The 13,182-nt window shown below is 37.0% G+C and overlaps 1 protein-coding gene across 1 annotated transcript in view; it reads left to right on the forward strand.

The window, feature by feature from the left end:
* The window catches only part of Negr1 (neuronal growth regulator 1), an 805,199-nt gene that overhangs the window by 626,299 nt on the left and 165,718 nt on the right, over window positions 1–13,182 (forward strand). The window contains exon 6 of the mRNA XM_005385243.2: window positions 6,239–6,390. Within this exon, the coding sequence (XP_005385300.1) occupies window positions 6,239–6,390 (152 nt within the window). The remainder of the gene's footprint in view (window positions 1–6,238; window positions 6,391–13,182) is intronic.

A 13,182-nucleotide genomic window follows, 5' to 3' on the forward strand; every position in this document is an offset into this window, starting at 1 on the left:
TTTTTTCTCTTTAAAATAAATTTATAGCGGTGGTTCCAAAATAATATTTGATCTTAGTACTTTATACATGAAGTCTATTAAGAGTTCATCATTGTCTGGGGACCAGACTTGACTCCACAGTGTGGCATGGGAGGGCTGCATGTCTGGCCCCTCTTCACCCCTCCAGCTAAGAGACTCGCCATTCTGACTCTCACAACCTGAGCCGTAGTCATCCTGAACAATTTCAGTTTCCAGACTGTGGCATTCTTTCCCTCTTTCCACCCTCTTCACATGGTGGGTGCTTTGCTTATCAGCCCTTTCCATACACGCAACTTTCCCTGGCTACCTTGGCCGCATCCCTTCTATAACCAGCACTTTAGTCTCAGTGCAGATGTCACCTGTTCCCAGAAAGCCTTTCAGAGCCTGTTTTAACTTGGGGAGGAGACTCAGCAAATGTTCTCTCATGTGCTCGCCTCTATGGAAGCACTTATGAAACTCTCCTCAACTTCATTCACTTGTCCATCACTCTTAATATCTTTTATCTACCCAGGAGTAAGGATTCTCTTTGTTCACTAGCTTGTCTTCAATACCTAACACACTGTATTGCAAGAACAAGTTAGAACCTTTAATAGTTATAGAGTGGAACCGGTTTTACTGGAACTCATTTTTAAACTGGTAAGAGAGTATTTATACGAATGGATCCTGTGATTTTACACTGGAGGACTTGGGAAGACCAATACGTGCAGTCATTGGAGAAAGGGACTTCTGCATCCAATGCTGAATTCTGCCCTCCTATTCTGCACATGCAGACTCTGCAACCTGATTGTGTTGTTATATGGTGGGATGAACTTTGACTTTAAAATCCTGGGTACATTGGCATTGGCACATTGGCTTCAAGCAGAGAGGAGAGATTCAGTCCTGGACCAGGTTGTCAGAAACACATCACATCCAGGGGAGGCTTGATACCTGCACTTTAGCTTTTGTTTACTTAATGGAAGGTTAGAAGGAACGATTCTCCCTGTGGGAGTCCAACCATCACAAGTAAAGCAGCCCCAAATCTCTTCTCTGAAATTATTAATTTCATTAAAATTGATAAAGTAAACAAGACATACATTTTAAAAAGCTTAATAAAATCTAGAATCATGAAAGTATCCTAATGTATTCTAATAGCATTAATTTATTCAAATGCACAACTAAAGATAGACACCCCTTGGGGCTAACACAGTGATGCATGACAGTCTTCAGCCTGTTCCCAGGAATAAATGATACCATATTTTTTTGAGGCTTAAGTATACAGCAACACAATAAACCAATTGGTTGCTATAGCAGCATATTCACATACATTTTCATTTCTCTCTAGTTTCTGGCAGTTTGCCCTCCCTCCCCTTTTATTTCTATTTTTTGTTATATACCCAGCACATTTGTGAAAACCTATATGAGTTTGATGATGTGCATGTAATGGGTACTGGTATGGCACATCTTTAAATCATGATGCTGCAATCTTTTCAGTCACTCTTGTAGACCTTTTCTTTAAAAATAATTTCCTGTGTGCTCAATATTTAATATTTGGCTGCCACTGGAGAGGAAATGTATCTGTTCTAAGAAATGCACCCTATCATTGATACTATCACCTATCATATTCTACTGCATTTGAGATATATGTGAATAGATTATATTTTTAGAACATTCTTACATTAATACTTTGGTAATTTTCCCATTTCACAGATGAAGAAAACTAAGAATTGTAAGATGAAATAGCGTAATTTATGCAGTCATACATGCAATAATTACTTACTCCATACCTATTTATTAAGTAACCAGCACTATTTTACCATGTGCTTGAGTACAATGAATAACAAAACGTTCAGAAGCTTTGCCCTAATGAAATTATACTTCAGTGAAGAAGACGGGCATTAATTTTTAAAAAAGTCACACAAGTGTTTCATAACTTACAACTGAAATGATCATTCAAAGTCAAAAGCTGGACTAATTCCATAGCATCTCTGGGACTTGAACTTTAGAAGTAATTTGGAATTACTCTAAAATAGTACATTTTCGTCACTGGGTCAGGTTACACTTTGCCGTTCTTGATGACATTCTGTTTATACACAAGGAGAGATTTCCTACCATCTACATGCTTAGTGAACATTTAGAAAAAAACAGTAACTGTGCGAAAGGTATGTGTATGTTGGGAGAGAGTTTGAGGAAATGAGGAAGAGAGGACCACTTTTATGCTTCCAGTCTCAGACTGTGCTAAGAAACACTGATAATAATATCACCTATTGTAGCCTAGTGCCTACTTCCTGCGATATATATGTGGAATGACATTGAATGGGTTATATTTCTAGAATGTTCTTACACTGACGCTTTGCTATTTTTCTCACAGATGGGATGGAGGCTGATGATACCTTCTGTAGGAGGCTGTCTCAAAAGGCATAACTAAGTCCCAAGTAAATAGTCATGTGGTCTCTGGCCTGGAGAAATGCACAAATAGCTAGGTAGAATGAAGCTCATTTTTTGTTTGACTTTTTATGTCATTAGACTCACTCTTTGGACATCATGTACTATTTGACTTTTTAGCTCCATCAGGGGTTTAGTTTAGTTTAGTTTAGTTTAGTTTAGTTGTTTAGTTATTTAGTGTTTGCTTCCAGTACTGAAGATAGCATTCAGGGGCTTTCCACTGAGCTACACCCCCAGATTTATTTTTTAATGTTTTAAGATAGGGTCTTGCTACGTCTCTATATTGCTCAGAGTGGATTTCAACTTTTGATCTTCCTGACTCAGCTGCACAGAGTTCTGGGATTACAGGCGTGCACCACCAGGCCTGGCTACCTGCATTACTGTTATTCCTTAGTTTAAGTTGATTTTCTTGAAGCACACATAATTTCTGACTTGTCTCTTAAAACTTAAATACAGGGTCCAGGTTTCTACTTGGCGATTTGTATGCTAACTATTCTTATAAAAGGATACAAAGAGGATATGGATTTGAGGCTTGGTTGGTTAAAAAATAAGTACATTCAGTCTTTTTAAACATCTGCTTTCTCACTTCTAGTATGGGAAGAATGACACCTATCTTTTAGATTTGCTGTGCTGTGAAAATTAGTTGACATCCACATTTGAAAACGCTTACATGATTTCTCGTTGTCAATTTCTCATCCTCTGAACACCAAATGTTTTTGCTTTCAAGATGGAAATCTTTTCACATTGGTTTACTTCCATCATAAATATATTGAGTACAACTAACATATTCCACATATATAAAGTATTCCTACTCATACTAAAAAGGCTAGACATACCATCACGGTGCAGAACCTGTGTTTATTGTTTTTCCTAACCTGGAAAGACAGATAGTGAACAATAATCCCAGACTGTAGAGTGAGGCCAGATGAATATGTAAAATGAATATGATACATTGGCAGCTGCTCTATTTAGTTTTACAATCTCAAAAACCAGTGCTGGTGGCTGTGCAGTCAGGTTTTCTATGGTGAGGCCGCTACAGGCCTTTCTGGCCATCCTAGGTAGCCGGAGCCCGAGGGAGGCTGCAATTGTAAATTCTGCAAACACTCCATGAGTCAGAAATGTAAGTATCTCGCATTATTAACATGCCTTCCATGTGCTACTTCTGACTGACACTGGAAAATATAGGGGTCTATTCTAATTCAGAACTAGTTAGTGGGTCGGGCTGTGTCACTTACAAGCTGGCAGCATCAGCTGGCAAAGCAAATAGCAGGCAGTTCACAGATTTATGAGGCGTTGGCAAAAAGCAGAAGGAAGAAAAGTGAGAGTAATGGTTCTAGAGGACGAGAAAACTTGTATTGGCCTCAGAAGGTGGAAAACAGCAGGGTCTACAGTAATAGAAGCATCTTATAGCCATATTCCCTATGATACAGATGCAACAAAGAAAAATGACCACACGTTTCCAAGTAAGCACCTTAAACTGATGACCCACTGTTAAAGAAAGCGGGGCCATATTTAACTTCCAGCTCGATAGAATTTCATTCTCTTCCTTTGCAATGAGAGGCTACCAGACAACATCTTTTGTACTCTAATCTAAGTCAATACAAGAATGGTTCTCTTTATAGAAAATACTGTTAGAGATAACCATCTAGGATTAAATCTGTTTCTAAAAGAAAAAGCCATCGATTAAAGAACTCTTCCACTATTTGTTTTTGAGGACATGAAAACAGCATAGGCTGGAACCTCAAGGTGTACCTCAAATTTGTACATGTAATAACTGAAGGTGGGTGTGTTCACCACTTGCAAAAACCTGTTTGCATGTCCGATTCCTTTGCAGGAGTTTGACTTCCCAAGGACAGAGTTCATGTATTTCTCGGCCTCTTCCCTATGTGCTTAGCAAAGCACTCACTTTGCAACAATTTAAAGACTATTTTCACTATTGATTTTAATATTTAAGAAAGCTCCCAACTCCAGATTCCTGCAAAGAAATCACTCCTTTCCCGAAATCACTCTCAAAGTTTCAGCAAAGGTCCTCCCTGTTAATTACCTGGTGAAGACAGAGGGTTACAGGGGAGTGGAAGAGTCATCATTTCTAAATCGACCGGCTGTAGCAGGAAGTAAGCTTTAGACTTCTCCCGGGAACTAAGAAATGTAGCTTCCCTTTAACACAAGGAAAATCCCCCAGGGACGATGCTTTTCTTTTTTATTTGCCATAATCTCCTGCCTGCCTGAGCTGAGGAGCAGATTTGGAGCACTAAAGGAGCCCTCCGTGAGGACGTGCACGGGGCTGCTGGCCAGAGGCCAGAACTGGCCCTGCAAGCACAGGCAGCCTGGGAACAGGGCATGACTCAGCAACATCTGCGGCTTTGCCTGCAGAGGCACGAACGGGCAGGCAGTGGAAAGCCAGTTCACTCAGAAAGAAGCCATAAGGAGCAGGAACAAGCAGTGCCCTGGAGCATCTGCATATCCTCCCTTGAGCATGCCTCCCCAGAGGCTAGCCAGGTGAAGATCCTGCTGCATTTCTTCTCAGTTCTTTAGCAGCAAAGCAATCCTGGTTTTTGGTAGATGGGGCACAACAGGGATTTAGCAGTCTGGGGAGTTGCTGAGGCCTCGAGAGAATGCATCTATGATCCAGACACCGACAAATTGATTGGAGCCCAAGTGCTGAGACTCGCAGAGCAACAAACCTGTGATTTTATCCCTGGCATAGAACAATCAGTTAAAAATGAACTTGCCCACATGGTGCATAAAAATATGCAGGACTCACTTTAAGAATTTAGCTTAAATGCTGGAAATGTGAACCGTGTGAGTAAGAAGTGCCACACGCGTGACATTTGATGACTTACTGTCTTGTGCCGGTGGAGGATCATTTCATTTAAGGTTCAAGCTACATTTTGCTCAGTGTTTATTGAATTCAAAGTCATGCTAATCTGTGTAAAGTTTACATTTTTGCATAAGGCAAATTCAGTTCTTACGTGAAATATAAATATTCAAAGGTGACTACTTAACTTAATCTGCATTTAACGGCAGTATATTTTAATTCAGGTGCAAGCCACATAGCATAAGGCAAAGAAGTTCAACTTAAAACCTCTGGGGCTGTCATTTATTCATACATCCATGATTAAAGAAATACTTGGTGCTAAAGTGAACACACCAAAGAGGAAAAACTAGGATGCCATTTGGACTAGGAGATTACATTCCCCGGGGAGTGATCAGTGCATGGGTTAGTCAGCAGAAGTCACAGCTTGTTGGCATCCTCACTGTAGAAGAATTCTTACTTAGACAGGAATTTTCTTAAAGGACCCATTGAAAGGAACTTAATAAAGTTGGTGTTAAGGAAACATCTTCTGGACTCCATTGATTCATGTATTACGTATTATGTACCTGAGATACCACTATAAAATGAGATGCATGATTCAAATATCACAGAAAATACGTCCGTGTGGCCTTGTCATTTTAGGAGCTTAAAGCAAATGAATTTATTTAGTTTGTATGCATGGGAAATGGTAGAGGAAGCAGTGAGGGAAAAGTACACAGAGAAGAGGAAGATGGAATAAAAAGGAAGAGAAGAAAGGGGAAAGAGAAGGGAACAAGAAGGAGGAAAAGAAGTAGAGGAAGAAGAGAGGAGGCAGAGAAAGGGGATGGGGAAGAAAAACAAAGGAGGTTATAATTGCACTATAATCATGCTATAATCTAAAATCAGTGTGGTGAAACTCTCTATGGATTACCATGACCCAATCTAAGATAAATATTTAATCTGTGCTTCCAGTACTTATTTACATAATGCTTTTTTTTTCCCTAGGCTCTTCAATGGCCAACAAGGAATTATTATTCAAAATTTTAGCACAAGATCCATTCTCACTGTCACCAACGTGACACAGGAGCACTTCGGCAACTATACATGTGTGGCCGCCAACAAGCTGGGCACGACCAACGCTAGCCTGCCTCTTAATCGTAAGTAACACTGAGCTGCTAGGATGTGCCCAGGGCCTCCTGGCTCCTTGACATCAACAAACACAAAAGTTAATGTAGTAGGTTCCCTGTAGAACTTGGCCTTGTGTGACACATTCCTTATGCAGAGGAAACTTTGTCCCCAAGTAATATAGGTAGTTGAGAATTTTGAATCCCTACTGATGTCTATATGTGTGTAGAAAAATAGCTCTGAACTGAGAAAAGGGAAAAATATATACATAAATAATAGGACTAACCAAAACATATCTTCAGACTGAGGATTCAAAAGGCTCTGTATTTCAATATTTTTAAAAATGTATTCTGTTATCTTGAACCATAGATGACTTGAATTGACTCTTCTTTGGTTTTCTTTAGACATTCATCTTGGAATAGCCAGAATTTCAGAGAGCTTTAATAAAATTAAATAGCAAGTAAATAATATGGACAAAAACTTTATTCATGTACATAATATTTTTATTCAAAATGGTGTTTTGAAATATAACTTGAGTTTAATAAAATAAATGCCACCTTGTTAGTATATCAAAGTTCTTATAGATGAGAAATGAATAAAGAGGAGAAAACACAGGCTTAGCAATTAATTTTAGTGCATATTAGAAGTTAAGTAATTAATCAATTGCTACAGCTAATGATATTCCTAACACTCAAATCTGAATGTTTCTTAAAATGCTCAAAATCCAAGAAATATTGCACCATCTCTTCAATTTCAAAAGTTTATCTGAATCAGCTGTCTTTGTGGTTCACATCTCTCTATGCACTTTAGATATGTTTTCATCCTGTGATAGTACGTTACCTTAGAAAACCAAGTGTTGTGTAGATCTTCCCAGGAATGAGCATGTCCATTTTGCAGAAATGAGAATGGGATATACTTAAAAATATACTACATGCAAAGTTTCATCATTTATGAACTTTGAATTAGCATAATTTAAGAACCTGTGATGCTTAATAAAATATACAGTTTTACAATATGTCTTTTATTATCTTAATATTTCTGTTTGAAAGAAAAACATTGCTTGTCATGCCATAGTTATACTATAATATCCTGTTTAAGTTTCTGCCATGAGGATGATTATTTAGCATAATTATGAGTAACATAAACCATGGGCAATATTGTAGAATAGAATGTATTTTAACATAATGTAAATATTGATAGTTCTTTGGCACACTATTAATATTTAAATGGTTTAAATAGTCCAAAATGTTGGAAAAATAAGTGAATTTTAGAAACAAACTAAAAAATTAAGGGTTAAAACCATATTCACTTTTTGCTGTTAAAATTTTAAAATTGCATCCTGACTTTCAAAACTGAACTATTAACAAATGTGGCAAGCGAGGAACAAATGTCAGTTACTAAATATATTTTATCATTGCTGAAAATGAAGAAATGACATATTGGTAAAAAGCCTCTTGAATATGAAACGTTGGGATGGACTTTTGTGATTTCTGCCACTGTTTTTCTGAATGTTGAGGTGTTATTGAACACTAGTACAATTCTTTAGATTTGTTAATGAAGACAAATATGCAGATCTACTCTAATTTTAATTAAATATCTATATATGTAGAACCCTAATTTGACATCATTTGAAACTCTTATTGCACTGGGTATTTGTGTTTTATACTATAATAATTTTATTTCTTTATATTTGACACTGGGGATAAACTGGGGCCTCTTGTATGCTAGACGAATATTCTACCACTGAGATACATTCCCAGCCCTGTTGACTATTTTTATACATGTTTTTCCATCAAATCCCCACTTTTTTGAGAAGGCAGGGTCCACGACTGATAAGATATTTTATCTCTTATATCACAAAGCACAGAGCCTGCTATTAAATAAACAAGTAAATAGTAAATGAATTAAACATTGAGTAAGCGAAAAACGTTTTACAAGTGAAAGAATGAGGGTGTTCTGTCTTAGCTGTAGTATGTGCTCTTCCTGAGATACAAGGCAGTGTCACTGTAACTACAAATAACACTTATTGTAGACTGTCTGGACCAGATTTTATTATAATTACTTTATATGAATTTGTTCATTTCATTCTTCCACAATTCAGAGACAGTGATTCTATAATACCCCTTTTATAGAAGAAATTTAAAGAAGTAATATAAATATGGCCAAAGTCAAATAGTAAATGACAGAGGAAAAATTTAAACCCTTACAATCTGGCTTCAGAGTCCAAGTTTTTAATTAATACATGCATTGCTTATATTTATGAACGTAAAATAATCCTAGCAGTCTGACTGGGAGGTCTCAGTCACAGTGTGCTTGCCTAGCGTGCCTGAAGCCTTGGATTCAATCTCCAGCAGACCAAACAGCAAAAGCAAGACAGGAAATCCATAGATTGAGAGATAGTTTGTGTTATTGTGACACACTCTTCCGAAGATAAATCTGTACATATAATTGTCCTTCTGGTGGATTTTATCATCTTGTCTTTAGTAATTAGGACTCTATTCTTTAATTTATGAAATTTTATTTGTAAAGCAGATGGCCATATATCTCCCTCATATCTTCAAAGTTGTATCTTCAAAGTCTCTGAATGGAAATGTACTCAACCTTTCAAATGATCCAAGACTAAAAACCAAGCCTAAGCTGGGACTTGCTAATCAATTTTAAAAATTGCTAATGATCAGCCCTTTTTATACGTGAAAGAGTATATATTTCTTAATTTCCCATCTCTTGGTTGAGGAGCAAGGAGATAGGTGGTACCTTCTCTACATGGTGATAGTGGATGCTCTGAATAACTTTTTCTGCTTTGATGATTTGCATACATGAATAGTTAATGAATTCAAGACAGGGTGATTGGAAATGTAGGTTCCCTGGTACAGTGCTAATCAATATCACACAGACAAACAATGATAATAGCCTTTCAACTGAGATTTAGCCACTAGGAATCAGCTACTTATCCATACTGTTTACGATAAACCCTGAGACAATTACAAGACTATTACAATCTTCCTCTGGCTTGTAGCAACTAACACTTTCAAGATCACTGAGAAGATAAAAGGCAAGCTGGAGTTCAGAGCTTTGACATAATGAGGCTATCAAAAAGGACGCATAGCACTTCAGAGCATGTGAACGTGTTTGTATGCCTGTGTGTGACAGTGAGAATTATGTGTGTTCACAGAGAAAGTCATATAGGCCTTGATTTGAATCTCATATACCATACATCAGTTGTGTGATGTTTTGTGATCTGTGTAAATTACTTCAATTTCAAATCCTCAGTTAACTCATTTATTAAATGAGGTAAAAATATTTCCCATCCTTAGAATAGGAATGATTCGGTATAATGCTCTTAATGGACCAGACATTCAATCTACATCAAAATAAGCCTTTAATAAGTAAATGTGAGTCACTATTACTGTACCGTTCCATCCCCAAGAACACTCAATCAGTTCATCTCAATTAACCTATTCATCTCAAAGCTTGCAATTTTTTTGGAATTTTTCCATGAAATTCATATGTATTACATAGAACAGTTCAAGAAACAAGAATTTGAAGAGAAAAATTTGTATTATGTTCCCTTCTTTTGTGCTGTTTCAAAAATGGAACCCTAGGCATAAAATGATTAAGTTCATTCAAAAGCATACATAAGCAGATGACTTTATGTGATGACTTTCTGTCCACTACTTTACAGAGAGCTTAATGGTAAACAGTCCTCCACGAACCAAGGACAGGGAGGCACACAAACTTGAAATAATACCACAGAACTAGCTCACAAGAGAACGTCATCCTTTCTTTGTAATTTAATCAGATTTGGGGGCACCAGTTCCAGGCTAAATGTGATGCCTCTCGTGTAGTAGTGTAGATATCTAGGAAATTCAGAGGAAAGGCAAAACCAGTACTCATGGTTCTATTTTGATTCGCAGTTTGTAGCAACACTTATTTGTCAAATATGTATATCCCCTGCCTACAGCGTATAAAGACTGACTTGGATGTTGGAAAGAAGAGGATTCATAGAAACAGAATCCAACATCAGGGAGTTCTCTGACAAGTGAGAGGAAATAGACAAGTAAACAGGCAACTGTAGCAATATGGTCAAAAGTCTCAGTCAAGGTCTAAGAAAAGGCTCTCAATCCAGGTTCAATGGCTGGGAAAGGACTTTCTTCTAGAGTAACTAGTATCACTCTTTGAATTTTAACTAAGGTGCAACTGGAAACACCATTGTAGCCATCATTTTCTCATTTTCAGAGACCACACTTTGTGGTTCATTCAACAACAATCGTTAGCTCTAAGTGTAGTGACTGAATGGACAATGGCCAATTCAATCTCAGTGACTTCAGGCAAATTAGAGAAGAGATGCCCTTTGAACATTCTGTTCTTCCTGCAGGCTGGACTCTATACCCAGACATCCACTGGATATTGCATCAAACTGAAAATGTCAAAACACTGAATACATGCTTTCCTTTCCATCTCTAGCTCCCACCAAAAGAGAAGGTCTGAAATCCATTTGTCTTGGTTACTTTTCTCTCATTACTGAGACAAAATACCTGACACCCAAGGTTAAAGGAGGAAAGCTTTATTTAGCTCACAGTTTGTGAAGATTTTCAGCCCATGATCAGCTGGCTCCAAGGCAAGGTGGCACATGGCAGGAGCAACTGTTCAAGGCAGCAGAAGACAACAAAAGCAATAAGAGCAAAATGGGAGGAGCTTGACAGAAGCCTTTCTGTCCCTTATATTTTATGCAGGCTACCTACCCTAGGGTGGGTGTAGCACTCACACCCCTAATCCCAGCATAGGCCCATGAATCAACCACAAACTCTGATTGAAGTCCACATCAATGGCTGCATGAGGCCATGGGGGTCATCTAGATACAAATCATAATACCATCCATTGTTTCTGATAATTGGGACGTTATTGGTGATCCTTCTCAGAACAGGTGTAAAATTTATAGTAGAGACCATACAAAAATGTAGTACATGTATGGTGAAGATTTTGCATCTCCATCATGTGTTCAAAAACTTCTGAAAGATATCTACATTTTTAAAAAGTGGAACATTGGAAATAAAAACAGAAAGATTCTTCTACCTAACAGTATAGATCAGCCCTCAGGGAAATAAGTATGTTAACAAAATTCATAATGGATGTCAATGTGTCAGCTATTTGTAGAAAAATTCCTTATTAAGTAAAAAGTGTAGGAGTAAGAATTATTTATTTTATTGTTACTTTTCACCAGTGTGTTTTGCTTCTTGAACATGAGCAACTGAATAGAGATTCTTCTGCATTTGTTCCTTTAAGAATATGAAATGGTCCCATCCTGCCATCTATGGGCCCAATTCATCAAATGTACACCGTCATTTAAAAGAGAATGCTGAAATCAGTAAAATGTACTTTACTTCTTTACTTCCCTTAAGTAAAACATATTGTTTATACTTTGCTTCTCACTTGTCCAAAAGGACAAACATTTACGACATGGATTAAAGATTTGCTACCTAAAAGGAAGCAAGAAAAGAGAATTAAGATGGAAGTGTTTAAAATTTAGTTTTATTTAATTGCAATCTTTCTCAAGACCTAATATATGAAACTATTTGGGACAAATTCAGCCTCTATGTTACCAAAAAGTTTTTACTCGTAGCTTCCCAGTACATAAGTAAGTAATGATAATATTATGACAATATATGAGCCTCAAACTTTCCTTTAAGGTTTCTGTGAAGTATGATCTCAAATAACTTGCTGGAATATAGGTCCTAGTGATGCTATAAGAAACGAAGCATTCATCTCAAAATATTACATTTCGAGCCTTCAAAGGACTCACTAAAAGTTTATCTTCACCTGTTTTGGGTAACCTGTGAAGACAATAATAAAGTTCTAATTCTAAATTGTAATATAATCATTAAATTTAGCTCTCTGGAAAATCCCGTTATATTCTGTACTTAGCCTATATAATTTGATGGACCCTCAACTTAAAAAACAACAAAAACAAAACAAAACAAAACAAAACAAAACAAAACAAAACAAAAAAAAACCAGTACCTGGCATCCAAAAGGGAAATGGAAGAGGGAAGGGAGAAAGTAAGAAGGAGGCAGTGTGATAGCTTTTTTCTGTTTAGATTTGACTGATACAAATCTGTTGGTTTTTGACAGACTTGTTGACTCTCAAATCAGTTGTCCTCTTGCCAGTATTATTTCAGCTCCTTATTTGCTTCAAATGGTCCCAAATTCTATCAAACAACTGTATGGAAATTCTCTTTTGTCTCTTATGTATCCTGACTCCATGTGAAAGATGATAGTACACATTTAAAAGACTAATATTTTAAATCAAACCTGATCTCCCTTTTTGCAACTTTCAAGAGATAAGGTTTTCATTTTGGTTGAAAGAAGCAGTAATAAATTTAGACTTAGTGATTACTAAGGACACACTACTACGTGAACTAACTTGCTTTATCCTCACAGCTGTGAGATATTTATGGGAGGTCTTTCCTGGACAGTCTCAGAATAAATATTTAATGAAAATTAGGCTTGCAGCTGTAGGTAGATTTCAATATTGCTACAGAGGTCTTTTAAATGGCACTCTATCAAGTAGAACACTCACAGACATATAATTATCACACAAATAATGGCTGTATACAAATTTGCTGAAAGACAGTACAGTAACACCTCAGTTCCCAAATGCCTCTGTTTGCAAACAGTTTGGTTCAGGAAAAAAAAAAAAAAACACTAGACAAAATTTTCTTTACATTGGCAAACTCCACATCAGGTGACAAATACGACTATGGACCTCTTGTCTACCCAGACACAAGCCCAGCTATCTACCCCCAATTCCTAAAACAAATAAAGTTC

Source organism: Chinchilla lanigera, unplaced genomic scaffold (genome assembly GCF_000276665.1).
Source record: "Chinchilla lanigera isolate Chin_1 unplaced genomic scaffold, ChiLan1.0 scaffold00022, whole genome shotgun sequence".
In the NCBI taxonomy this organism is placed as follows: domain Eukaryota; kingdom Metazoa; phylum Chordata; class Mammalia; order Rodentia; family Chinchillidae; genus Chinchilla; species Chinchilla lanigera.